Source organism: Delphinus delphis, chromosome 7, assembly GCF_949987515.2.
Source record: "Delphinus delphis chromosome 7, mDelDel1.2, whole genome shotgun sequence".
NCBI classification, from domain to species: Eukaryota; Metazoa; Chordata; class Mammalia; order Artiodactyla; family Delphinidae; genus Delphinus; species Delphinus delphis.
In genome coordinates, this window is record NC_082689.1 from 54,035,685 (window position 1) to 54,062,368 (window position 26,684).

Here is a 26,684-nt window from a genome sequence, read left to right on the forward strand (position 1 = left end):
GCCTGTTCTGTTACATATAGTGGTTACCTGTATAAGGCTATAAAATTATAATCATATGTATGTTTCCAATGCTTGTGTTCAAAGATATTTATGTATGATTCATCCAGTCTTTCCTATTTGATTTTTAAGGGTTGGGATATTTGGCTTCTACTGTAAATCCTTATAATGTTCCACACACATTGTAAATGTAATAAAAATGTTAAAAACTATAATTCATGGCAACAGATTTTGATATGTATTTCTTCGTATGTTATCACTTTGGACAATAAATTTGGTTTCTGTTAATAAAGATTGTTCATCCCATCTAGGGAGAATTAAGTCATACTGGTCTGTATAACATAATCTGATGAATTCTGCATTTCTGAATCTATTCAAATTAGTTTTTTAACTTTAAATTTTTTCTAGCAATAGTCTCTGAAATCTTTGATTAAAACAAAAATGTAACTCTTTTATTCTGAAATAATCTGGAGTCTTAGAAGACAGAGGCTAAGCACACTTTCCCTTGTGCTTCTCCTTCCCTTGTCAATAGCCCCCATCCTACCTTCCCACAGGCTTAGCACAGAAACTCAGGGCTTTCTCTAAGTCCTACTTTGTCAGAAGTTGTTAGGTTCTCATCACAGTAGGTAGTAGCTAAATTTGTTCCTACCAAGAAGTCCTTTTTTTTTTTTTTTTAAATTTTTATCTTTGGCTATGTTGGGTCTTAGTTGCGGCGCACGGGCTCTTCACTGCAGCTCACGGGCTTCTCTCTACTTGTGGCATCCTGGTTTTCTCTAGTTGTGGTGCGCAGGCTCCAGGGCACGTGGGCTCTGTAGTTTGCAGCAAGCAGGCTCTCTAGTTGAGGTGTGCGAGCTCAGTAGTTGTGCCGTGCAGGCTTAGTTACCCTGGGGCATGTGGGATCTTAGTTCCCTGACCAGGGATCGAGCCCACGTTCCCTGCATTGGAAGGCGGATTCTTTGCCACTGGACCACCAGGGAAGTCCCTCAAGAAGTCCATTTTTAAGACTGAAAAGGCGAATGTGTATTTGGGGCTGGGGAATGCATATTAGAACAAAGTTAGCTGTATTTTAAAATAACACAATTAATCATATTATGCTATACATAGTAGCAGCTCCAGAATGGCTACCAGGAGTTTAGAGTTGCCAGAATTTGGAAGTTGGCATGCCTTATACCTTGTCCAATTAAGTTAGGTACATTTGAGTGACAGTTCAACATACAAGCAAAATACGTGTATGAAAAAGAATGTACCTTTATTATTAATATTTTCATTTTACTAGCTATAGTATCCACCCACATCTCTAGATTTCCCATTAGACACATGTATCCACAAAGTTGTTCCACCTTCTGCATAAAATCTACCCAAAAGTATTCTCATAAGCATAAACTCTTATGTGAAAGTTAAAATAAGCACAAAAAATACCCAGTTTTTGCCAGGACCAAGAGGAAGAGAATTACAGTGACAGGAAGAAGTCAAAAAAGTATCTAAAAAACAACAGGTGGAAAAACTGGAAAAGAAGTGAACAATAAGGATAAAAGTTAGTTTGTAACCATGATTAAATAAAATGTAATGGTTAGTAAATCATACTCCCTTATTAAATAGCCTTGCACTGCACCAAACTGTAACTTAGCTGTCTTTGGAATTTTAACTTCCACTTAAAGAGTCTAATCTTGAAAAGATTTAATTATAAATATGTTTATAAGAATAAAAAATTGCAAACAGTCCAAAGGTTTGAATAAGCTTATTCTGTAAGGTTAAAGTATTATGTTGTTACAGAAGTATGTTTTTTGAAATTGGTAAAAGTCTATTGAAAAGAAAGATATTTATGGTATATTATTGGGTGAAAACATACAGGTTCCAAAACTATAGAAATATTATTCCATTTTAAAAATAAAAATAACTTTTTAGAACTTGAATAAGTTATCTTTGAGGTGTGGAATTAATAGGTCATCATAATTTTCTTACGTTTGTTACTTTCTGATTTTTTTTGTTAAAATGGGTATTTTTAAAGAGCTTCTAAATATTAAATGCCTAGCAAGTATTAGTAAGTATATTCTGAAATATCTGTTGAAACAAAGGTGAAGTAGGAAAAAAAATATGAAAATCTGGGGGGATAGAATTTTAAAACTGAATATACCTTTTTTATTTTCACAATGCTACAAAAAGTAAATCTCATTGAAGTCTTAATATCTCAGATATGTAGAAGATAACATCATGGGTTTAAATACCTTGAGAAAACAATGTGCATTTAAATCTGCTTACATCCCTCTCTTCAGGTCTATTTCAAACAAATTATTTTGTATCGGACAAAGATCCATTTTAAGAATGGATAAGCAAAGAAAATACTCTGAAGATTTCAATGATAACTCTGTTGCTGCAGGTTGATGCTAATGAAGCCATGCCTGTATTGGAAGGGTCAAGTACCTCAATCCCAGGATGATGCGTTCGTCCAAATCCCTGAAGATAAGTAATATTGCCAGTGTCTATCCTTAGTCAAAATAAAGTCTGGGAGGGAACGTGAAAGAGTCAGCAGCAACCTTTGACTTTCCTTTCTTTCTAATCTGTTTTATTCTTGTATCTAGAACACTCTCAGAATAGGACTATTTGCTCTACCCACTTGTCTACACAGTTGAATCTTCGGGGAAGTCCTGCAGTGATGACAGGACCAGGCTTTCCTAGAGTATTCTTTTAGAACTGGGGACATATTTTCCTACCAAAACGATTAAAATTCAATTGGTCTTCTTCAGCTACATTGTGGATTAAGTAAATTACTCTGTTGGATGACCTAGAGACTTAGTATTAATATTATTGTATGTTGCAATTTATGAACAACTGACCTACCAGTAGATTTTTAGAACATATCTCATTCATTAGTTGGAAACTGAGTGATGATTGTGGTCAACTGTCCCTTTTTGCTTTATTCTTTAAAATTCTGTTTAAATATAAGAATAAAGTATAGTTATTGTTTTTAAAAAGTACCCTAGGAAATAGAGAAAAATATTAAAAATTAAAAATTGCCCATAATTTGTCAATGCAGAAAATATAGTTTATATTTGATGCATTTCCTTTGTATTTTACCTAACAATATTATACAATTATTCAACTTTATTTTCTGCTTTTTACAGTCATTGTAACATAAAAATTTCCCTTTATTAGTTTTTTTCCAGTGCAAGTCAATAGCTGTGTAATAGTCAATGATAAGTAGATACCATAATTTAACTATTATTACTGTTAAGCAAAACATTTTAGTTCATTCCTTCTTTTTCTTTCTTTCTTTCTTAATGCTTTGATAAGTAATGCTGCAGTCAACATTCTTGTATTTAACTGTTATTGTGTCTATCCTTGAGATTGATTTCTTAAAGTGGAAGTATTGGATTGGAATGTATCCATATTTTAGGACTTTTGATAGCTATGATTAAATTGCTTTCCAGAAGCAAATCTATGGTTCCCATCAAAAGCTAGCATGCCCATTTCATGGCACTCCTTCCATCACGAAGTGTTATTTATTAAAAGTCTTTGCAAATTTTTGAAAAAAGCATTTTATTTACATTTCTTTAACTGCCAGTGAGGCTGAAAATAATTTAATAATTTGGTATTATTTATTGTGTTTCCCCTTGATGATTTGCTGGTTATTATTTTTGTGTACTTTTCCTCTGGAGTCTTAGCCTTTTTTCTTATTTGTTTGTAGAAGTTTTTTAATAATCCTTTATCATACTTGGAGCAGTATTGTTCCTAGTTTGTCATTTTTTTTTAATCTTCATGAATTTTGGTGATGTTAGTGTGTTTATTTTTATGGTGAAATCTATTAACCAATCTTCTTTTTGATTTCTTACATTGCCTTAAAGCTTAAGTCCTGCTCCTTCAGCTTAAATTTTGTTCCTCTTGTACAGTTTTAATTTTTCACTTTTAAATACAAAAGAATTGGCACATTATATGAGATAATGATCTAATATGATAGATTTTTCCGAACATCAAATGTTATCAACATTACTTATTGAATAATCTATCTCTCCCATTAATTTCTGATACTCCCTTGAAAATAAGTTCTTAAGTTTCCTGGCCTGCTTCTGGGCTTGCTGTTCTGTCTACTGATTGGTGTAGCTATTCTTTTGCCAGTACCACACTGCTTTTAGGACTGCTTTCAAAACAAAACAGAAATCAAAATTTCTTTTTAATAGCATAACATAGAAGCAGCTCTTTTGTACTGAAAGAATTTTTTTGTGTAGCATAAGTAAATGAAGAAAAAAATCCCTGGATGAGTATAGGTGTCAGCAGATTTAAAGGAATGAAGAGAAAAGGTTATATGCTTAAAGATGATTAAGACAAAAGACGAAGGGAAGTGAAGAAGCAGTAGCTGTAGATTGTATTACTTGAATGGGCACAGTATACAGCATGGAGAGAGAGAACAAGATTGGTATGCAGAATGCAGAGAAGAAAAAGTATAAGAGAGAAGTACAAAACAACCAGAAAATAGTGAAAATGGAAGGGTAGGAGAAAATGGAGAAACAACATGAAGTTTTGCAAGAAGAGGAGAATAATTGTAGTATTACAGTATAAATATATAAAGTATATTTATAGTAGAATATTTCCATATAAAGTGTAAAGCACACACATAACAAGGCCCAACCCATGGGGTAAATAAAGATGTACAAGAATAGCATGTTGTATCAACATTAATGACAGATGAAATAGACTGAAACAAGAACCCAGGTCCCCAGACTAGCAAACCACAACCAATTCTCTCTTGTGGTCAGATTGATGGTAAAAAGAATTTGCAAGTGTAGCGCTTACCTGGAAATTATTAATATACAGTTGACCCTTGAACAATATGCATGTTAGGGGCACCAACCCTCTGCTGCAGTTGAAAATCCTCATATAATTTTACAGTCAGCCCTCCATATGTACAGTTCCACATCTGTGGATTCAACCAAGTGCTGACTTTGTAATACTGTAGTACATATTTATTGAAAAAAATTCACATGTAAGTGGACTCATGTAGTTCAAACCCATGTTGTTTATGGGTTAGCTGTATAATTTTTCAATTTGTAAGTTTGCTTTGGAGTTACACAAGCTTTGGCTCTACAGTATAGAGCCAGTGGTTAATAGTCTTGTTTTTGGTGTTGGGTTGACATGAGTTAAGCCATATTAACCTCATAATCTTGGATAAGTTATTTAATGTATCTAGGTCAGTTTCCCTAATAAAATGAGATTAACAATAGGAAATACCTGAAAGTGTTTCTCTGGTAATTATATGAAATCATAAACTCTTTCATAAGAGGTTAGCTGGCACATGAGCAGTGCCCTATATTGAAATTTTTTTCTGTGAGCTTCCTAGACTGCAAATTCCTTGAGGGCAAAGACCCCATGGGTCTCCTTCCCATTGTTTTGCTGGTGCCTAAATCAATGCCTGGAACATCAGAAGTGCTTTGTTGAAAAAATAAATGAATATTTGCATGGAATCTAATATGCCATCAAGTTTTTGTTGTGTTTTGTTTTTAACCCATTTGACCATTTTACAGGGCTTTTCTCTAAGGGATACAAGTGTGATGATAGGGGAGAGAGAGAGAACAAGACCACAGGTTTGCGTTCTGAGGGTCTACTCTCTGAATGTAAAAATGCCATCTTTTCTTGTCAAGAGACTCCTCTCAATGCAGCTTCATCTAAAAGGAGCCATAGTTTAAGTCAGCATCAACTAACACGTTAGATTACGAACCCCCTGATGGGAAATGGTTAATAACCAGGTAAGGGCAGGAGTGGATGGCACTGAGGCAAGGGGCCCATGGCAGAGGAGACCAGGAAGGAGCAGAGACTGTGAGGCTACAAAAACAGGTACAAAGACCTCTGCCTTGCAATTCCCCATGAGCTGGTCTGCCTGTTATATTCTGCAAAATTTTCACATCCAAATATACTTAGGAGATGGAATTCTGGGGAGAGATTCTAAATAAAATACACCCTCTTCATTATTATTCTGGAGCATACATTCTGAACCAAAAAGCTTCCTTCTAATTCCTTAATCTCAAAGTTCTGTTTTTAAAGAAATGAGTTTGAATTCATACTTCAGTTTGATTAAAATGTGCCTTTGCTTCAGCCGTGTTACTTTTCCAGGCCTCCTGACAGCCATGAAGGAGAAAATTAAGGAAACTGTCCAAATACATAACTCATATGTCCTCAAACCTAACCAGTCTGTGGATGCTAATGGTGAGAGGGGATATCAAATTTCCTGAATTGAGTAATAACTCAAATTAACCATATTATTTGTTCTACCACCTGTTTGACCTGGACTGTTTGGCCCATTCAGTCAAATCTCCCTGTGACCTATGGGTGGCTGATGATACAGCCAAATCACCCTCCTGTCTTGTCCAGGTATCTATAAACCAAAGTAGACAAAAGTGATTTTAAAAGTAGGAAGAAGACGGGCTTCCCTGGTGGTGCAGTGGTTGAGAATCTGCCTGCTAATGCAGGGGACACGGGTTTGAGCCCTGGTCTGGGAGGATCCCACATGCCGCGGAGCAACTGGGCCCGTGAGCCACAACTACTGAGCCTGCGCGTCTGGAGCCTGTGCTCCGCAACAAGAGAGGCCGCGATAGTGAGAGGCCCGCGCCCTGCGATGAAGAGTAGCCCCTGCTTGCCACAACTAGAGAAAGCCCTCACACAGAAACGAAGACCCAACACAGCCAAAATAAAAAAAAAGAAAAAGAAAAACATAGGTCTAAATGGGAAAAAAATGTAAATTAAAAAAAAAAGTAGGAATAAGAATCTCCTGAACAACCAATGAGTCAAAGAAGAAATCAAGAAGGAAATTTTTAAATGCCCTAAAAAAAAAAAAAGTGGAATACAACATGCCAAAATCTATAGGATACTGCAAAAAACACTTTAAGAAAACTATAGGGCAGTATCCCTGATGAATATAAATGCAAGAAGAGAGGGTTCAAGGTGGCAGCATAGGAAGATCCTGAACTCACCTCCTCCCAATGGACACAACAAATCTACAACTACATATGGAATAATTCCCTCAGAAAGTTACCTGAAAACTGAATGGGCAGAGCCTCCACAACACAGGATAAAAGGACAGCATTGAGACAGGTAGGAGGACTGAGATAAGGTCTCACCAAGGGGAAAAAACCACACCTCAGCCACAGCAGTCCACAATCAGGAGGGATCACAACATTATGGATCCTTTCCATGAGGAGTGAGGGATTTGAGTTCCACACTAGGCATCTCAACCCTTAAATCCTGCACCAGAGAAATGAGCCCCCAAAGCACGTTTGGCTTTGAAAACCAACAGGGAGTATGTCCAAGAAAACTATAGACTGCAGAGAATGGAAAACTCACTCTTAAGGGGCCTACCTGCAGACTCACTCAACTTGAAAACCACCACCAAAAAAATTTTAAAAAAACCACCAGATTGAAAAGTGCATGGATCATAGGTGAAGGGGACCCACTTACTATCTTGAAGCATCTGCCAGAGAGACAGGAACCAGTTGGAATTCTCCCTGCAGACATTTTTGCAACCTCAGGTTACCTTGCTAATGCAGCACTGGCAGGCAAATTTTGAAATTCTCCCTCTAACCTGTTAGTGCCAGTAGGCATGCCCCACTGAGAGCATCACCCACCTCTGCACCTCAGCTAGTCCTCTCAGCCAGCCAACCAGTAGCCCCACCTACCATCAAGTGCAGCAGCCATGGCTGGACCCCGTAGCTTGTCTGGGAGCCAGCACCACTCACCAGTGCATCACAGCAGCAGCTGTGGCTCCACCACAACAAGAAGGCAAACAGAGCCTTCAGAGAGGACACCCTTTGAGCACCAGGCTCTGGTGTACAGGCAGGATTGTACCTCTGAGCCCCACAGGACATCTCCTAAATAAAGCCACTCCTTCAAGACTGGAAGAGATTGCAGATTTACTTAATACACAGAAAGAAACACAGAGAATTACACAAAATGAGAAGACAGAGGAATATGTTACAATAGAAAGAACAAGAGAAAACCTCAGAAAAAAAGACCTTAAAAAAGACCTAAACAAAATGAAAATAAGCAATTTACCTGATAAAGTGTTCAAAGTTATGGTCATAAAGATACTCACTAGACTCAGGGAAAAAGTGGATTAACACAGTGAGAACTACAATAAAGATATAGAAAATATAAGAAAATACCAAACGGAAGTTAAAACTGAACTGAATAATACACCAGACTGGTTCAACAGCAGACTGGATGAGATAGAAGAACAAATGAGCAAGCTGGAAGACAAAGCAGTGGAACTCAACCAGATAGAGCAGCAAAATGAAAAGAAGAATTTTAAAAAGCAAAGATACCTTAAGGGACCTTTGGAACAACATCAAGAGGAATAACATCCACATTATAGGGGTTCTAGAAGAAGAGAGAAATGATCAGAAGACTCAGTTGAGGAATTAGTGGCCAAAAACTTTCATAATCCAGGAAAGGAAACAGACATCCAGGTTCAGGAATCCAAGAAAGTTCCAAATTAGATGAACCCAAAGCAAAACACACCAAGACACATTATAATTAAAATGGTAAAAGTTAAGGATAAAGAGAGAATCCTAAAAGCAGCCAGAGAAAAACAACTTATATACAAGGGAAATCTCATAAGGCTATCAGCAGATTTTTCAGTAGAAACTTTACGGGCCACAAGGGAGTGACATGACATATTCAAAGTGCTGAGAGAAAAAACAGTCCAACCAAGAATTCTCTACCCAGCAAGGCTATCATTCAGAATTGAAGGAAAGATAGTTTACCAGATAAGCAAAAGCTAAAGAAGTTCATTACCACTAAACTGGCCTTATAAGAAATGTTAAAGCTAAAAATAAATGGCACTAATTAATAATTATAAAACATACAAAAGTAAAAATCTCACTGGAAAAGATAAGTATATAATAAAGATAGTGGATCAGTCACTTTTAAGGCAAGCATGAGGCTTAAAAGGCAAAATAGTAAAATTAACCAGAATTATAATAATTAGTTAAGGGATGCATGAAATAAAAAATGTAAAATGTGTCATCAAAAGTATAAAATGTGGGGGGGGTAATAAAAAGGTAATGCTTTGGGAAATGTTCAAATTTAAGTTGCTACCAACTTAAAACAGGCTACAATTTACATAGGGTGTTATATATAAACTTCACAGTAACCACAAGGAAAAAAACCTATAGTAAATACACAACAGAAAATGAGAAAGAAATCTAAACATAACACTGAAGAAAACCACCAAAACACAAGAGAAGAGAGAAACGGAAAGGAACTATGAAAATAGTGAGAAAATAATGAACGAAATGGCAATAAGTGTATACCTATCAATAATTACTTTTAAGTGTAAATTCACCAGTCAAAAGATATAGCATGATTGAATAGATTAAAAAAACAAGATCCATCTATATGCTGCCTACCAGAGATTCACTTCAGAAGAAAGGACACACACAAACTGAAAGTGAAGGAATAGAAAAGATATTCCATGCAAATGGAAATAAGAAGAAAGCTTGGGTACCCATACTCATATCAGACAAAATAGACTTCAAAACAAAGATTGTAATAAAAGACAAAGAAGGGCATTACATAATGATAAAGGAGTCAATGCAGCAGAAGATATAACATTTATAAATGTATATGCACTCAACACCAAGAGAAACACCAAGATATATAAAGCAAATATTAATGGAATTAAAGGGAGAAATTGAAAGCAATACAGTAATGGTAGGGAGCTTTTACACCTCACTTACATCAATAGATAGATCCTTCAGACAGAAAATCAATAAGAAAACATTGGATTTAAATTACACATCAGACCAGATATATACAGATCATTCCATCCAAAGACAGAATACATATTCTTCTCAAGTGTATGTAGAATGTTCTCTAGGCTAGATCATGTATTAGGTCACAGAATAAGTCTCAATAAATTCAAAAAGATTGAAGTCATATCAAGCATATTCTGCAACCCCAATGTTATAAAACTAGGAATCAATCATGAGAAAAATAAAACCAGGAAAAACCACAAAATAGGAGGTTAATCAACATGCTACTGAACAACCAATGGGTCATCAAAGAAATTAAAGGAGAAATAAAAAAATACCTAGAGACAAATGAAAACAAATTCAGTATACCAAAATCTATGGGATGCAGCAAAAGTGTATCTAAGAGGTAAGTTCAAAACAATACAGGTTGACCTCAAGAAACAAGAAAAATCCCAAATAAACAATTTAACTTAACACCTAGAAGAACTAGAAGAAGAAGAACAAACAAAGCCCAAAATTATTGGAAGAAAGGGATAATAAAGATCAGAGCAGAAATAAAGAGTGAAAAAATTTAGAAAATCTCAACAAACTGAGAGCTGCTTTCTTTGAAAAGATAAACAGAATTGACAAACCTTTTGCGAGCCAAACCAAGAAAAAAAAGAGAGGGCCCAAATAAATAAAATCAGAAATGAAAGAGAAGTTACAATTGATACCACAGCAATACAAAGAATCACAGGAGACTGCTATGAAAAATTATATGCCAACAAACTGGGCAATCTAGAATAAATGGATAAATTCCTAGAAATACACATTTTTCCAAAACTGAATCATAAGCGAATAGAAAATCTGAGCAGGCCAATGACTAATGTTGAAATTGAATCAGTAATCAAAAATGTCCCAGCAGGGCTTTCCTGGTGGCACAGTGGTTGAGAGTCTGCCTGCTGATGCAGGGGACACGGGTTCATGTCCCGGTCTGGGACGATCCCACGTGCCGCGGAGTGGCTGGGCCCGTGAGCCATGGCCATTGCGCCTGCGCGTCCGGAGCCTGTGCTCCGCAATGGAAGAGGCCACAACAGTGAGAGGCCCACGTACCGCAAAAAATAAATAAATAAAAATAAATAAATAAATAAAAATGTCCCAGCAAACAGAATTCCAGGACCAGACAGCTTCACAGGAGAATTCTACCAAAGATGTAAAGAAGAGTTAATACCTCTCCTTCTCAAACTATACCAGAAAATTGAAAAGGAGGGAAAGCTTCCAAACATATTTTACAAAGGCAGCATTACCCAGATATCAAGACAAGGACACCACAAAGAAAATTGCAGACCACTATCCCTGATGAACATAAATGCATAAATCCTCAACAAAACATTAGCAAACCAAAGCCAACAATACATTAAAAGGATTATACGCCACCCTCTAGTGGAATTTAAATTCCAAGGAGGCAAGGATGTTTCAAGATCTGCAACTCAATCCATGTGATACATAACATTAACAAAATGAAGGATAAAATTTATATAATCATCTCAATAGATGCATAAAATTCAATATCCATTTGTGATAAAAACTCTCAACAAGGTGGATATAGAGGGACCATACCTCAATATAATAAAAGTCATATATGACAAACTCACAGATAACATCATACTCAACAGTGAAAAGCTCAAAGTGAAAGGAAGAAGTAAAACTGTTACTATTTGTAGATATTTGCACATTTAAAAAATGGGTAGAAAAATAAAAAAATAAAATTAAAAATGGGTTGAGCATATGAATAGACATTTTTTCAAAGAAGACATACAGATGGCCAACATCACTAATTATTAGGGAAATGTAAATCAAAACCACAGTGAGATACACCTCACACCTGTTAAAATGGCTATTATTGGGCTTCTCTGGTGGCGCAGTGGTTGAGAGTCTGCCTGCCAATGCAGGGGACACGGGTTCATGCCCTGGTCCGGGAAGATCCCACATGCCGCAGAGCTGCTGGGCCTGTGAGCCATGGCCTCTGAGCCTGCGCATCCGAAGCCTGTGCTCCGCAACGGGAGAGGCCACAACAGTGAGAGGCCCGTGTACCACAGAAAATAAATAAATAAAATAAAATAAAATGGCTATTATCAAAAAGACAAGAAATAACAGATGTTGGAGAGGATGTGAGGAAAAGGGCACCCTCATACACTGTTTTCTACTATGGAGGATGGTATGGAGAGCCCTCAAAAACTAAGAATAGAACTACCATATAGTCCAACTATTCCACTGCTGGGTATTTATCTGAGGAACATGAGAACACTAATTTGAAAAGATACATGCACCCCTATGTTCATTGCAGTATTATTTATAATAGCCAAGATATAGAAACAACCTAAGTGTTCATCAATGGATAAATGAATAAAGAAGATGTGTGTATATATACATACATACACACAATGGAATACTACTTAGCCATAAAAAAATAATGAAATCCTGCCATTTGTGACAAAATTTGAAGGTATTATGCTATGTGAAATAAGTCAGATGGAGAAACACAAATACTGTATCATTTCACTAATATGTGGGATCTATAAAAAAACAAAGCAAATGAACAAACAAAATAAAACAAACTCACAGATACAGAGATCAGATTAGTAGTTATCAGAGGAGAAGGGGGTTGGGGAGTGGGCAAAGTAGGGGTAGGGGGTCACACTTGTATGGTGAAGGATGGTAACTAGACTTGTGGTCATGATCACTTTGCAGTGTATACAGATGCTGGATTATAATACTGTACACCTGAAATTTATATAATAATAAAAATATGCATTTAAATGCAAAAATTCTAAATAAAATATTAGCAAACTGAATTCAAGAGCACATTAAAAGGATCATACATAATGATCAAGCAGGATTTATCTCTGGAATGCAAGAAATTTCAACCTATACAAATCAATAAATGTGATACACCACATTAATAGAATGAAAGATAAAAATCAAATGATTATCTCAATAGATGCAGAAAAAGCATTTGACAAAATGCAACATCCTTTCATGATAAAACCTGTCAACAAATTGAATATAGAAGGACTATACCTCAACATAATAAAGGCCACATACAACAGGCCCACAGCTAACATAATAGTGGTGAAATGTTGAAATCTTTTCCTTTAAGTTCAGGAACAAGGCAAGGGTGCCCACTCTCACCAGTTTTATTCAACATAGTACTGGAAGTCTAACCAGAGCAATCAGGCAAGAAAATGAAAGAAAAAATATTTAAATTGGAAAGGAAGAAGTAAAATTGCCTTTGTTGCAGATGATATTATCTTATATACAGAAAGCCCTAATGACTCCACCAGAAAAACTATGAGAACTAATCAACAAATTTAGTAAATTTGCATGATATTAAATCAACATACAGAAATCAGTTGCATTTCTATACATGAACAACAACTTTGTTGTTCTGAAAAAAAAATTCCATTTACACTAGCATCAAAAATAATAAAACAGGGCTTCCCTGGTGGGGCAGTGGTTGAGAGTCTGCCTGCCGATGCAGGGGACGTGGGTTCGTGCCCCGGTCCGGGAGGATCCCACATGCCGTGGAGCGGCTGGGCCCGTGGGCCATGGCCGCTGGGCCTGCGCGTCCGGAGCCTGTGCTCCACAACGGGAGAGGCCACAACAGTGAGAGGCCCGCGTACCGCAAAAAAAAAAATAAATAAAAAAAAAATAAAACACTTAGGAGTAAACTTAACCAAGGAGATGAAATATTTGTACACTGAAAACTACAAGATTTGATGAAAGAAATTGAAGGAGACACAAGAAAATGGAAAGATATGTGTTCATGGATCGGAAAAATTAATATTGTTAAAATGTCCACACTGCCCAAAGCCATCTGTAGATTCAATGCAATCCCTATCAAAATTTTAATGGCATATTTCACAGAACTAGAATAAACAACCCTAAAATTTGTATAACTCCAAAGTCCCTGAATAGCTAAAGCAATCTTGAGAAAGAAGAACAAAGCCAGAGGCATCACATTTCCTGATTTCAAACTATACTACAAAGCTATAGTAATCAAAACAATGGACCAATGGCACAGAATTGAGAGCCCAGAAATAAACTGCCCCATATTTGACAAGGAATCTAAGAAGATTCAATGGGAAAATGATAGTCTCTTTAATAGTTGATGTTGGGATAACTACATGCATAAAAATGAAATTGTACGCCTATCTTACACCTTTCACAAAAAGTGGCTCATAATGGACTAAAGACTTAAACATAAGATCTGAAACCATAAAAATCCTAAGAAAGCATAGGGAAAAAGCTCCTTGACATTGGTATTGGCAACAAATTTTAGGTATGGCACCAAAAAGCAATAATTTATAAGTGGGGTGACATCAAACTGAAAAGCTTCTGCACAGTGAAAGAAACAATAAACAAAATGAAAAGGCAACCTATGGAATGGGAGAAGTTATTTGCAAAGCATATGTCTGATAAGTGGTTAATATACAAAATATATAAAGAACTTATACAACTCAATAGCAAAAAAAACCCCAAAAACCCCAAAAAACTGATCCCATTAAAAAATAGAGGAACTGAATAAACATTTTTCCAAAGATGACATACAGATGGCCAACAGATACATGAAAGGATGTTCAACATCTCTAATCATTAGAGAAATGCAAATCAAAACTACAACGAGATATCACCTCACACCTGTTAGAATGGCCATCATCAAAAAGACGAGATGACAAATGTTGGCATGGATCTGGAGAAGAGGGAACCCTTGTGCACTGTTGGTAGAAGTGGAAGTAATGCGGCCAATGGAAAACAGTATGGAGGGTCCTCAAAAAATTAAAAATAGAACTACCATATGATTCAGCAATCCCACTTCTGGGTGTATATATAAAGGAAATGAAACCAGGATATCAAAGATATCTTCACTCACATGTTTACTAAAGTATTATGCACAATAGCCAATATCAGGAAGAACCTAAGTGTCTGTCAATGGATGAATGGATAAAGGAGATGTGATATATATGGAATATTATTCTGCCATGAGAAAGAAGGAAATCCTGTCATTTACAACAACCTGGTCGGACCTCAAGGGTGTTATGTTAAGTGAAATAAGTGAGACAGAGTAAGACAAATACTGTATGATATCACTTATATGTGGAATCTAAAAAAAAAGCCAAACTCACAGAAACAGAGAATAGAATGGTAGTTACCAGGGGCTCAGAGATTGGGACAATGGATAGATGTTGGTTAAATTGTACAAACTTCCAGTTAGAAGATGAATTCTGGGGGTCTAATAATATATATATGTATATATATTAAATCAACACATTGTATACCTTAAACTTACACAATGGTGTATGTCAAGTGTATCTCAATAAGCCTGGAAAAAATAAATAGTTGGAATACTAATATTTCTAAGCCTAAAATTTGTGATACCTCAAAGTATCTTTAAACATCTCCACAGGAATATAAATATTTTCCCCAAACATCTTTTAAAACCTAATTAATATTACAACACAATTTTCTCCATGATATGCCATTGGCAAGAAGAAGGAAGTGATGGGTTAGTAATTTCACAGATTAGACCAGAGTGTGGTAGTTTAAAAGTTGGAAATCATTACATAAAAATATGTTCTGAAAAACTAGTGGAAAGGCCAAAGTTAGTGGATTCAGGTATTCAGGGAGTCAGCCCATGTTTAAACATGGTCATATATGCCTCTACTTTTTATCTGTATTAAATTTATCTATATGACATAATCCAATGAAATGGCAAGTAAAGACAGACTGAATATTCAACATACTGGTAAATTTCAAAATGAATGCTCAAAACAGCTATTTCCCCTCCCCATGAATTTTTTTTCTTAAATATCAGTGAGGTACATGGGAAAAAGAAAATCCAAGGAAACCACGTCTTATTTTAATTATTTATATTTACACTTAGCTGTTTAAAGTATGGAGAAATTAATAAAATAGAATTAGGAACCTGAGAAGTTGAAAGTACATAAGATAGATTTTAAACAGACATTTGAAAAGCAGATACTTTCATGTTTTAAGTCCAAGAAAGATGAATATCAATGCATAATTCATACAAATGGCTAAACAAATCACTAAACAATCCTATAGTGTATGTTACTAAAGAATTGATTTCCATTCGTCTATGTGATAAATCCTTGATGTGATTTCATTTTAACAAGAGCAGAAAAAGAACTATGACACAAACCCAAATCAGTTTTATTATAATGTTAATTTACATCCATGCATAAAGCTGTTCTGTCTAATGATTGTTCACGTTGATTTGGAAGATTCTTTAAAAGGGTTCTTGTCATTTACAGGACATTTTAGTTTTGTATATTTCCTATGTTATAAAGCTTTTCTGGCCAAATTGCTTCATGTGTGTATTTTATCTTTAGTTTTCAAATAGGGAAAGCTGAGAATAGATATGTGGCTTTGTACTTCTGTTGTTGCCTTTTAAGGGTGGTTGGTGTAGTGTTCTGACTCAGAGGGCTCTGTCAGAGAATGCTCAACTTTTGCGGACTAGCTGGTTTGTATGGATATCTGTATAATTTTTCATCCAACATTAGGATAGAACTTACTCCCTGTGGCATTGGAGCAAGGGAGTAAGAGGGAAGTGGCTGGGTTCTAGACTCACTCACTTCATGAACTTGAATAAGCCATTTTAACTTCTCTAGCCTCAATTCTCCAACTCATACGGCAGAATTAACAGTCCTGCCTTGACTATAGTACAGTCATCCTTTGATATCCACAGGGGATTGCTTCCAGGACCTTCTGTGGGTACCAAAATCCACGGATGCTTAAGTCCCTTATATAAAAATCTTCAGATACAGAGGGCCAACTGTACAAGGTTGTTGAGAGGTCCAGCCAGATTAATTGGTTATAAATTTTACAAACCTAAAGGGATTTAATGAGGATGGGGCTGATGAAAGAAATCAGGGCCCGTGTACAGCAGGTGCTCAAGAGACATTAGTGGTGAGGCCTTCAACTCACCCTGATAGCAGGAGCTTAAGGCAGGGACATGCCAGAGCAGAATCTAAACTGTGCATAAAGTAAATTGACTTTGCTTTTGAAGTCCTTCCTTTGTGAGAGTGGAATTTGTGATAGGAAACCGGTTTGCTCAGAGTGGTGTGAGTTGTATGGGGTGGGGCACAAACGACCTGCTACTTTTGTTTCCATTTTTGATTTCCAGATTTCTCTGAGTTTCTCTCATCTTGTTTCCTGCTTTTCCTAAAAGCCTGAGTATATGAATATCCTTTTTCCTGCAGGTGTTAGTAACTTCTTTATCCTTCCGGACATTCTCAACAATCATTGCCTTTCAGGTGGGTTCCACAACTAGGGTGAGTGATGTATTAACAAAAATGAAGATAACGATAGCAAGGGACTTCTGAATGCTGGTGTGAGGCATTCTTACTTGGACTGAGGATGCAGATCTCAAAAACCATACAGTAAATTTTTAGAAACTCAGTTAAGTTTTTAAAAACATAATCTACAGGGGAATTCTATTAAAAAGGGCTTTGTCATTAAACTGTTGCCAATAAACTGTCAGTAAATGATGAAATATCACCTCATACAACTGAGAAAGCCCATTATAACACTATTATCAGAGTCTTATTACGTATAATCATCTGCACACATATGTATATTGTATACAAAATATATGCACATATACATTAAGTTCTTTAGGTCTTAGTATTTCTTAATAAAACGTCATTAAAAAAAAAGAAACGTTCTCTTTTTAATTCTTTGCATACTTCCTGCTTAGAATCCATGGATAACACCATCTTGTTGAGGTTATGTGATCTTTGTGTTCTTGAGTTTTATATTATTTTTCCTTCCTTGGCAAAAATTATAGCTGCATGGAGAAGTGGCAGCTCACCCTTAGTGTCACTGCTGGGTTCCCAAGCAGCTGGAAGGACTGCTGCTCTTTAGGCCTCCCTGGGAGTTACTCTGGGATGGAAATTCTCAGCCTCAACTGGAGTTTAGCAACAGTATGGAAAAACAAAAGAAGTGTAATTTTCCAAAATCAAGTTGACGAAGACTCTTGTCTTCTCATTTACTCACCCTCCCTTCTAAAGGGTAACTCTCAGGACACTTCATTATGTTAACTGGAATTATATCAGAGAAAGAACCCTGCTACACTGAAGCCTGGGTGCACAGCCCAATGCAGGTAGAAAGCCTTGTGAGTTTAAATTTTAAAAATAAACTTTCTACATGAAAGCTTTTCAGTGATTTTTTTAAAAAAATCTTTTCTGGCTTGAAGTATCATATACATCTCTCCCACTCAGAAAAGAAAGTTTTGCCAAATCAATCATAGCCACATTTGCTGATTATTTTAACTAAACTCTACACAAGTATTTGACAGTTTTCCAGATCATACATTGGTCTAAATAGAGAATTTTAGGAAAATATGTACATGATAGTTGAACAGATACTGCTGTCATTTCACACATCATTTTGGTAAACTATGGCTTAAAATTATAGTAAGTACAGCCGTCTTTGATCTTTGACCACGCTAGGTATTCTTTGAACTTTCCCAAGTTTTGTTTTGCTTTGTTTTCCTTACTACTTATAGAAGGGAAATTTGCTGGATATTGAAGTTGCTTATTTATAATTATTCTCCTAGGTCTTATGGAGGAGCTAGGGATTTATGTCATTACATACATTTAATTGTAAGGAATTCTATGGCAGTCAATGTACACAGAATGTAAAACTGTTAAAAAAGAGTCATGATGTTTCTTAAGTAAAACTTAAGTGTCTGTAAAGAAACATCCCAAAGGAGAATTGTACTGGCATTTGTGTTTTGGGTGCTACGGAATTCATCCTACCTCTGCTTTCACTCTTGACTCCTACAGTCTTCACCATGAAGAGCTTCTTTAACAATGTTAAGTCAAATGATGTCATTCCTTGGATGAAAACCTCACATTAATGTCCCATCTCTCTCAGAATGAAATCCAAAGTCCTTACCTTGGCATAATAGCAGGGTTACCACATAATTTATCATCCAAACAGGACTCTTTAAAGAGTGGAAGGTGCCTTAAGAGTAATTTTGCCAGGGAAACAGATGTAAACCATGATTGTCCAGGCAAACCGGACCCCTACCTGGTAGATATAATGTTCTATCAGTGTCCTCTTCTTTCAATCCTCACTTAGCTCCAGCCACATTGACCTACTGGATGTTTTTCAGATATAGCAAGTGTGCCCAGCTACCTGGAATGTTCTTCCCTAAGATATCTGCATATCTTGCTCTTTTCAACTTAATCCTGGTCTCTACTCAAATCTCATCTCTTCAGGAGAACTTTCCTGACTCCTTCCTAAAGTAGTATCCCTCTTCCCCTGTTCACTCTCACCTTCTTACTCTGCCTTATTTTTCTTCATAACACTGATTACATCTTTACATCATTATATATGTATTCTTGTTTGTTTGTTTTCTAGTTGGTTGTGCCTCCCCCACCAGAAGGCAAGCTCCATCAGTGGATGAACTTTGTTTTGCTTATTGCTTTGTGCCTGGCATCTAGAACAGTGCCTTACACCTACTAGATATTTAATCATATTCAGTGAATGAACAAATGAATACCTACATAGAAGAATAAGTTGATGGCCAGAATGGAGGCTGTTTTAAAAGGAAAGAGCAGCTTCACTTTACTTATGGATGTTAAGTGACAGTGCTTGTAAACCAAGAAATAAATGAGAGGTGCCAGGAAGAGTATTACATAATACAAAGGATGAGTTAGGGAAAATTTTGTCTCAAGTGAATGGTTAAAGACGGTATTCTAGAGAAATGCTGACTCGTTGAGATTTTTTACCGTTTGATTATACTGAAATATTTCCTCCCTGGTAATGCATATTTTATGTCTCTCTAATATATTTCATCCATTTGGGTTGCCTACCAAGTGTTGTAATTCAACTTAATTTTAAAAAGTTATTTCAAATTTTGTGACAGTTACTAGATTTAGGAAATCCCTTAACAGATGTTGTCTTAGAAATGATCATGTATAACTATCCGAACACCACCTATGTGCCAGGCATTAAAGTGTTTTACAAATGTTATTTTATTTAATCCTCTCAACAAACCTATATGACATAGAGATTCCCATTATCTCCAATTTGCATTGAGGAAACTGAGGCACAGAGAGGTAAAGGCAGTCTGACTTCAGAGCCCTTAACCCATTGCCTTTGCCATTTTGTATGGTTTACTTTTTCTTGTTGTTTTGGAATCACTATCAGTTTATTATTCCTGTTAATCTCTGTATTCCAATAGAAATACCCTGAAAGTATCCCCTGATTTCTCTGTCAAATTCTAAATGTAACCTTTTGTGATTCAGCCTACTTAACCACTACCAGTTGTTTTCCCTTAGCTTTTATCACTGTGGATCTCTGTCTTGGTTATGTTTTTCATTGTTTATGGTCTTTTTTCACAGGAATGTCACCCTTTCGAGAGTAGAGACCTGTTTCGCTTACTGCTATATTCCTAATGTGTAAGTGCCTGGTATGTAGCAAATGCTCATAACTATTGGTTGCATGAGTAAACACTGAATGAGTGAATTGTATCAAAACTTTTTTCTATATGACTAATGTGATTCAATCAGTCAGCCAGTATTTATAAGCACTAATTCTGTGCCTAGTACTGTGCTCCATATATATACTAATACACATACACATATTTATATATGTGTGTGTGTGTATATAGTATTTGCTAAATGTCAGGTCCTCTTCTAAGTGCTTTACGTAAAGCAACTCTTTTATTCTCTACGATAACTCCTTGAGGTGGTCTGCAAAGATTTAAAAAAAAAAGACATTAAGACATAACTCCTTTATATAAGGAGCCTTAAATCTAGTTAAGAAATAATACCAATGGAAGTGAAATAAATAGAAAACAATACAAGTTTATAATTCAAGGCAATTATTAAATTGTGAATTACAATTAAATTTTGAGGAAAGGGGAATATAAGTAGGTATTTCAACTTTTAAAAGGAGTTGATTCTTTATCTTGGTCTTAAACAATGGGAGGAATTGGATAGATGAAAGGAAGAAGACAATGATATTTCTGGATAGAATAACTGAATTAAGGTAGAGAGCAAAGGTTAGCTATTATTCACAATAGCTAACACATGGAAGCCACTCAAGTGTCCATCAGTGGCTGAAAGTATGAGCAAAATGTGGAATATATACACAAGGGAATATTATTCAGCCCTAAAAAGAAAGGAAATTCTGACATACACTACCACATGGATGAACCTTGAGGACATTATGCTAAATAAGATTAGTCAGTCACAAAAGGACAAATACTATATGATTCCACTTATGTGAGATACTTAGAGTAGTCACAATCATAGAGACAAAAGTAGAATGGTGGTTGCCAGAGGTTTGGGGGAGTAGGGAATGGAATTATTGTCTAGTGCGTGTAGAGTTTCAGTTTTATAAGATTAAAAGAGTTATGGAGATAGATGGTGGTGATGGTCGTACAACATTATGAATATATTTAATATCACTGAAACTGTACACTTAAAAATAGTTAAGATGGTAAATTTTGTTATGTGTATTTTCCCACAATAAAGAAAAATTGGGGGAAAGAAGTGCTATTTGCAATTCTACAGAATCCAATTATAGCTTTTTGATTCCCCACAGAGGATTTTTCACTAAAATTCAGCTGGTATAAAAACAGACATTTCCCAGAGGGATAAACAGAGAAGACATAATAACCTCTGCAAGATCCTCTATAAACTGCAAAGAATATGAGAATGCCTGTAAGGGTTTTTGTTTTGTTTTGTCTTTTTTTTTTTTTTTTTTTGGTGATGATAGGGAAGGTGGAGTATAAACAAGCTCAAAAAGCTTTAAAAAGTATAATTATAGTGTAGCAATTTCTTTAGTACAATATATTTACTATTCTCCAAACTATTTCTCCAAATAATGCAACTTACAATTAAATATTATGCTAGATAAAGGGACATATAGACCAAGGTTCTAAATGAGCTAGATGTGGATGGAGAGGTCTGAAAAACAGAGCTTCTGAAGGGAGAAGGACTAAAGAGTTGAAGAGGAAAGAAATAGAAAGCAAGGGAAGGGGAGAGAAAAGTGATTCAAGTCTTTTCAAGATTTTAAAGCCAAGAATTTGAATTAAAAGAAAATTAGTTAGAAACCACTTAAATTCGTATATGCAGTTTACATTATTGCTCATGTCCACCAATGCAGAAAACATTTTCTGTGCAACACTCTGGGACTGCTTGGAAAGAAAGGTCATCTATACACAGATAGATACTACCTTTGCTGCTGAATTGTTGGATTAATCTTTTAACAAAGTCTTAAATATTTCTAATTCCCTTTGCCCTTAAGCCTTGGAATTAATCAGACTTTCAGTGGTGTTCTCTCTCCTCCCCACCTCTCTCCTTCCTTTCCCTTCCTGTGGGCCTGTGATTCCACACAGTCCACACGGCCCTCCACACCCTTTACATAATCATCCACCTGAAGTGGGGCTCTGTGGACATAACCACTCATTTCTAGCCGTGGTCTGTGCAGCCTGCTGCCAAAAGTTCCCTTCGCCTCCTGAGGGCCTTTAGGCAACTTTTGACACACACTGAGTTTCTAACAGTAGGGTTAACTTTGGGCGAAAGTGCACTGTGTATTTTGGGTGTGGGTCACTGTTTGCTGTTCTGGTTTGCCGTGTACACAAAGGCTTAAGCAAGGCTCCTCTGGGCATTTTAGTTTAGGGTGTAGAGATTATGTGACACAGTTGTCAACTCTTGGTTTTCCTTCAGGCCAATTAGCTGAAAACTGGTTTCACTCAATTTGTTTTGGTTTGTTTGGACCAACTATTTGCTAAAGCGGAAGGAGCCCGCCTTCAACACTGAGGCAGCCCCTACAGAGAGTCTGGGTTGGTTCTCTGCAAGCTCTCCATCCCTGCCATAAAATGAAACCATTTACAATATTTCCTACATCATGGTGTCTCTTGTCATCTGCTCTCCCGAGCTTGTTCCAAATGCTCCCTTTCTGGCCTCAAGTAAAGTTCCCAGAGCCCAGGAACTGGGATCCAGGGTGGTTTCCTTTCACTGGAACAGCAGGCAACTAGGTCATGGCTGCATAACTGCAGAGCAGCCAGGATATGCTCTGGGAAAAAAAATAGTTGCTGAAACCAAAGTATATGTAAAAGCACTATTTCCCCTTTGATTCAAGAATATTATCATGAACCTTAGCAGAACAAAACAGTGGTGCTGACTCAGCCTTCTGAATATTGGCCCTGAATCTGATCGTGCTTTTAAATTGAGCTAAGGGTTTAAACAGCGAGTGGACTCATTTAACTCTGTTTATTGCTATATCCTCTGTTCTGGCTTTGTTCCAGAGATTTCCGATGGCTCCAGCAGCTCTGGAGTCAGTATCTCTGATGTGTTTGCATCTGACCTCTGACCTAAGCTTCAGGGTTATTTTCAGCTGTTTCTTGACAGGGAATCCAACAGCTGCTGTTTAATACCACCGACAACTTGTAACACACACTGAGTTTCTAGCAATAGGATTAATCTGCCGATCCTGGGCTCTGATTTAAGCTGTCTATAATTTTCCTGCACAAGGCATGGGGGAAAAGTAAAAACCGAATCTGAAGTACAATGTTATCCTTTTTTTAAAAAGTGTAGCGAAATATACATAGTCTTAACCTTTAATCCAAAAAACCCAAAACATTTTCCTGCTGCAATTAAAAGTAACAGCAAAGTATATTACTTCCTAGTAGTTGTGGCAACTGGACTTGAAAATACTGTTCAGTGGAGTAGATGGTCTTAAAGAAATCCTGACTTGGTAGATATCTATTGATAACTGCTCATTGAAATATTTTTTAAAATGTCCCTAAGAAATCTGAGACTGAGAAAATGTGACCATTTCATATAAATTTCATTTGACAAAAGGCAGTAAGTTTTAGGAAAACAGATTAATCCAAAAAGATATTTCAAACAATTTTGTGGCTTAATCCCAAAACAAATACCAGAACTTATTTGTAAAGTACATTTTTGGGAGTTTTCTTTGCATGGAGGAGACTTCAAAAATTTTGAAAAGATTGATACCCAGGTTAATGACTGGCTGGTTTCAAAGCCCACCAAAACTGTATAGATTCAGTGGCTAAAGTAATTTGGGTTGTGAGGATGTAATTCTTTTTCCATTTGCTATCAAACATCAGCTGATAGTCAGAGAGCTAGAAGCTGCCCTCTGCATTTAAGATAATGGCCAAAATAACAGGCGTTCAGTGTTACCATACTAGGGGTGTGGCTATTCTCTCCCGTTCTTTCCTCTGTCTCTCATGATAAACTCAATGGGGTTGTCTATTTTTAACCTCCTGTTCTTTCCTTTTGGCAGAGTAATCAGTGCGAGGGGAGCTCTTGCCCTGAATGAATCCAAGTAACCCCGGTGGTTGCCTTCTGAAATGATCAGCAGACACACAACTGTACGGAGGCTACCCAAAGCGTAAACTCTGGTTCTAATGTACCATGTCCAGCCAAGGAAGCCCTGGTGAGGAGTTTTCTACGACGACAGTCAGTTCAGTAGCTGTGCAGGCTGGGGACTCCAAAATCGTTATAGCCATCATAAAGGTAAGCTGACAACTTCCTTTTTTCTGTGTAGCTGTGGGCTTCTTGCTGTGTGCTGATAATCCTAAAGAACATTCCACACAATCGGCAGTACACGGCATTTAGAAAATAACCCAGCAGCTACATCTTATTGCTTTCTTAAATTGCAACTAAGAGAAAAACCTCGAAGTTTCAGCCAGTTGCTAGTTTCTCTTTCGGTTAGCCAGAAAACATCTATAAGCAGCTTGATTTTTCTAAAAAGCAACAACAAACTTTACCATATACTTTCAGTTTGGTTTTTAAAGACAAAGCATTTGTGATTAAAAGTTCGTGATTGCCAGGCTGGAGTCCAGTGGACCTGGGAAATGTCTGTGATTTTTGAGAGTGGATGTGATGAAGGAGGGAAGAGGAGGGTCCCAGCAGATAAGGGGTGGCATTGTTTTGGCATGATGAGTGCAGGGAACACCTAATAAGAGACTGTGACACGTGCCCTCTGCAACTTTGGTTCTGACATGGTAAAGACACTAGTAAATCCTTGTCACATGTTTGGGGGAATAAAGACCCTACCGGGGAAAGTGCTGAGGACATGTGTCAAATTTGCCCTTAACAGCAGGAAGTTGAAGCCACTTGGGGCTTAAAGGTTTTTTTTTTTTTTTCCATTTTATTTTATTTTATTTTGTCATGTGCTCACAGCATCTCTCTCTCCTCTCCCTGGCAGGTCACAGAGATAAATTAAAAATAAAATCCACAAGGAAAATAATTTATAAAAGCAATTCCCTTCAAGGTTTTTGCATGTTTTATGTAAAACAGTTTGCTTATTTGCAAAGGTGACCACACATCTTTAGGTTGAAGAAGGCATCCATGATTTTATTTCCTATGAATATGTCCTGTAAAAATCCCTGAAGCCTTATGCTTGGATTTAGACAACTCACCACCTCAGGAATTCAGTGTTTAATGAAGGGAATTTAGCAAACAAGCTGGTGCTCACCACAGCCTGTTACTTTCAGAGCCCCCCCAAGCTTAATTGAATGACTTTTCTGGCCTTTTGTAAGAAGCATAGACGACAGGCCTGTTTACTTTCACTTAATTGCTGCGAACTTTATGTTAATGTGAAAATTATTAACAGGAAAGCAGCACTTGACATTGAGCAAAATGATTCACTCTAGAAGCACTGAATGCAAAGTGTGCCTACCCAGGCCGATTCCCCAGGGCTCTTAAGACTTGGTCTACATAAACAGAACCTCTGCTGTGTCCCTTGACCTCTATTCTTTTCAAGGGCAATGAGTGGACATGGAAAGAAGCCTGAAGCAAAAGTAGCAAAATTGATAATTCGTGTTTGATTCTATGATGCTTTGAGTAACTGCAAATTTCAGCAGAGAGGGAAAAGAGGAAAAATTACTGTTTTTAAAAAAAGTTAAATTTTCTTTCCCTTAAATATGAAACATTTCTTAGAGTAGGATGAGGAAGAATGCATACAGAGTAAATGATGAATCAGAGGTAAATTGACAGTAAGAAAATAAAACCTCTAAAATTGTACTGGAAACTCTTATTTTAACTGAACTGTGTTTCTAAGAATGTTCCCTCCGTCCTCCCTCCCCAGCTCCCTTAGTTCACTGCCATCCCATATGGAATAAACCCCAAGCTTTTCAAAGTGGGAAGTCCATCTGAAGGGAGTAGAAGTGCCTGTGTCTGCTCTATATGGACTTCTCATTTCTAAACAGTCTCAGGGCACTAATGATCTAGAATAGACATGTGGTTTCTCATTTCTCTTCAGCAATTCACTTAGCCACGTGCACATGCCTCATAGCAGTTCCTCTTGCTTCATCGGTTGTTTCTTCTTAGAAAAGCAATTCCTTAGGAAATGCAATGATGAGTTATATCTTGGAGCAATGAAAGGGTCCTAAGTGTGGAAAACAAGCTGGCTGCATTCAAATAGCAGTTGTCACACATCTAATTTCACTGACACTTTTATACATACTTTATTGAATATTCAACAACAAAATTTGGAAAATATTGTTTTAACTTTGGAATAAGGGAAAAATCAGTTGCTTCATCTGCTGTTTATTCTTTCTGGTTGGATCAGCAAGGTCAGTGTAAAGACACTAATCAGCCTACATTACATTTATGAAACCTTTTCCCTTTGGTGAAGTTTGCACCCTACTTGCTCAGATCACTATTTTTATAGAGTTCAGTTTTGTGAGTGAGAGAATGTAAAAGTGTGTGAATTATTCTATAATTTTGTACTCTTCAGTAATACATAATCTACTGTATATATTCCTCATTTGGGAATTTTGAATTTATATCCAGTATGCTAAGAGAAAGGAATTTATCCTAAGCATAAAAAAAAAGAAGGAAAGACAGGGCATGGATTTATGTTAGACCTGTTCTATTTCAATTTATGTAAGGCCTA

At 36.6% G+C, this 26,684-nt stretch overlaps 1 protein-coding gene across 6 annotated transcripts in view; it reads left to right on the plus strand.

Moving 5' to 3' along the window:
* Positions 1 to 16,991: 16,991 nt before the first annotated feature.
* CCDC141 (coiled-coil domain containing 141) overlaps positions 16,992 to 26,684 on the plus strand; it is a 219,180-nt gene continuing 209,487 nt past the window's right edge. For all 6 annotated transcript variants that reach the window (XR_009520139.1, XR_009520140.1, XM_060016516.1 and 3 more), the window contains exons 1-3: positions 16,992 to 17,050; positions 20,150 to 20,217; positions 24,066 to 24,298. Coding sequence is in view for 4 of the 6 variants with exons in the window: in XM_060016516.1 (XP_059872499.1) it covers positions 24,197 to 24,298 (102 nt within the window). In the remaining 2 variants the exon portion in view is untranslated. The remainder of the gene's footprint in view (positions 17,051 to 20,149; positions 20,218 to 24,065; positions 24,299 to 26,684) is intronic.